The sequence below is a fragment of the Austrofundulus limnaeus genome, unplaced genomic scaffold (genome assembly GCF_001266775.1).
Source record: "Austrofundulus limnaeus strain Quisiro unplaced genomic scaffold, Austrofundulus_limnaeus-1.0 Scaffold899, whole genome shotgun sequence".
In the NCBI taxonomy this organism is placed as follows: Eukaryota; Metazoa; Chordata; class Actinopteri; order Cyprinodontiformes; family Rivulidae; genus Austrofundulus; species Austrofundulus limnaeus.
The window spans coordinates 21,283-23,670 of NW_013953301.1; the positions used below are offsets into that span (position 1 = coordinate 21,283).

Sequence of the window (2,388 nt, forward strand, 5' to 3'; positions counted from 1 at the left end):
GCATTGGGGTCTTCTGCCCACCAATAGGAAATGATAACAGCCTAGCATGTGCTGTCATGGGTCTATATGTTCTGCTTTTAAAGACATAGATGTTATGAGGAAAGCCTGAAATCTAACTTGGAAAATAAACTGGCACATTGTTTTGTGTGATGAAGCAGTGCTTTGTGTTCTAGGTGACTATCTGGGTGGGGAGGCATACTGGGCAGGCGGTCTGCACCTCTACACCCCTCTACCATTAAGACCTGGCAAAGGAGGCTTTGGAGATCTTTTTAGAATGCACTTCTTTCTTAACGCTGGTAACCTCTGCAATCTCAACTACGGTGGGTGGAAGTGATGTGATACTGAACACAACTAGGAGTCTTGACCGTTTCAATTTGATGAATTTGTCTCCCACATTTGGTTTTGTATCCTCTCTGTTGTTTCTGTTGGTGATGTGTGGTGGTTTCATGTTTTGTGCAGGCAGTGGTCCCCACGCACACTTTCAGAAACTAGTCGAGTGTATCCGCTGGTCATACGGAGCAGGTATTGTGCTCCGGCTTGGAAACATCGCCAGGCTAGAGCTCAACTACTGCGTGCCGATGGGAGTTCAGAGTGGAGACAGGTACATTTTACATTTACTGTTGTGATGAACAAAAATACAACAATCTCGTGGAATTAAAAAAATGTAAAGCTCCTAAAGAGCAAAAGGATTTTCATCCCATAGTTTTAACATTATTAATAATGAAGACATTCGAAAGACTTCTTAAAAAGGAAATATTGCTTCAAGTCTAGAAATACTTGGATCCGATGTAGTTTGCATATAGAACCCCTGGAAAAAATTATGGAATCACCGGCCTCTGAGGATGTTCATTCAGTTGTTTAGTTTTGCAGAAAAAAAGCAGATCACAGACATGACATAAAACTTGTCATTTCAAATGGCAACTTTCTGGCTTTAAGAAACACTAAAATAAATCAAGGGAAAAAATAATGTGGTAGTCAGTAACGGTTAATTTTTTAGACCAAGCAGAGGGAAAAAAATTATGGAATCACTCAATTCTGAGGAAAAAATTATGGAATCATCCTGTAAACTTTCATTCCAAAAACCAACACCTGCATCAAATTACACCTGGCCATAATTTTTGCCAGGGGTTTTAGATCAGAGAGAGGTGTGGAGGATGCTACCATCACTCTGTAGAATTTTCTCTATAAACATCTGGAAGACTTGGTGGACTTCTCATACACCTTCAGTACAATAAAACCTCAAAATTTGTTACATAAACTTTTAACTCAGCTCAATATTTGTCCTAGTTTAATAAGGACTTTTTCATACACAGACCCCAGCAGGTTAAAGTAAATGATTATTTATCACCATCTCTTTTTTTTCTATTGGTTCTCCACAGGGCTGTGTCTTGCCCCCCCTCCTGTTTGTTGTCTAAACAAATGGCTGTAGTAGTGTCTATCCAAAGTGACACATCCTGAAATTTGCTGACGACACAGTGATCGTTAGTCTGTTGCAGGATGTGGAGGCTGAACACGGCCCTGTTATTAATGACTTTGTTCATTGGTGCGTTCAAATGAATTTAAAACTAAACACTGCAAAAACGAAGGATATGAACATTGACGTCCGCAAAACACCTCAGCGCCCACCCCCAGTATTTATTAACAACACAGAAATTGAGTCTCTTGTAAACTATAAATACTTGGGATTAATAATTGATGATAAGTTAGCTTTTAATTTGAACACTGTACAATAAAAGTACTGAACTGAAAGAAAGTTCATCATTGAGATCTATCATATTGTCACTGATAAGTCCTAACAGGATGTCCCCTTTGTCCTGTAGGATATGTGATGGTGTCCAGTTTGGAGCAGGAATCCACTTCCTGTGACCTCGTTCACAGCCTTCACACCTCCAGCAGAGTTTGATGTGAGAAGGAAGAGTGTTTCTGTCATTTTTCACCTGTAACTTGTAAAGTGTGGAACAATAGCATGGGCCTGTGTTCTGGGGAAATGAGCCTGACCTCCCCAAATCTTCACCATAGATGCACCACTAAAGACTCTTTGGTACCAAAGTGCCAGTGTTGGGCTGTACAAAGTCAACATCAGTTTAAGGTCAAACATCATCAGAAATAAGGATTTTTTTTTTGCACTGTCACTATAAGAAAAGTGAGGGGACCTTCAAAATATTCTGCCATATTTTTTTCATCTTTGTTTTACAGCCTTGCTTTGTCAGTAGTTGGTGAAACTCTTTGTTTTCCCAAACTGTTTCCTGTCATGACATAATTAAAGGTTCGCAAAAATGTTCTCAGTCCTTCCTTGTTGCTGAGTTGATTGTAAGCCACATATTGAGAGTGAGTAACTGATGGGACAGCCAGGACGATGAGCCCAGAGAGACCAGCACCTTCTTAATC

At 40.0% G+C, this 2,388-nt stretch overlaps 1 protein-coding gene across 1 annotated transcript; it reads left to right on the forward strand.

Annotated features, from left to right (window-relative positions):
- Positions 1–173: 173 nt before the first annotated feature.
- Positions 174–2,281, forward strand: LOC106533173 (sorting and assembly machinery component 50 homolog A; the record flags this gene model as incomplete). The annotated part of the gene is given in 3 exon segments (XM_014029411.1): positions 174–320; positions 460–601; positions 1,821–2,281. Coding segments are annotated over 3 exon segments (335 nt in total), but the record flags the coding sequence as incomplete, so codon positions are not given.
- Positions 2,282–2,388: the final 107 nt, after the last annotated feature.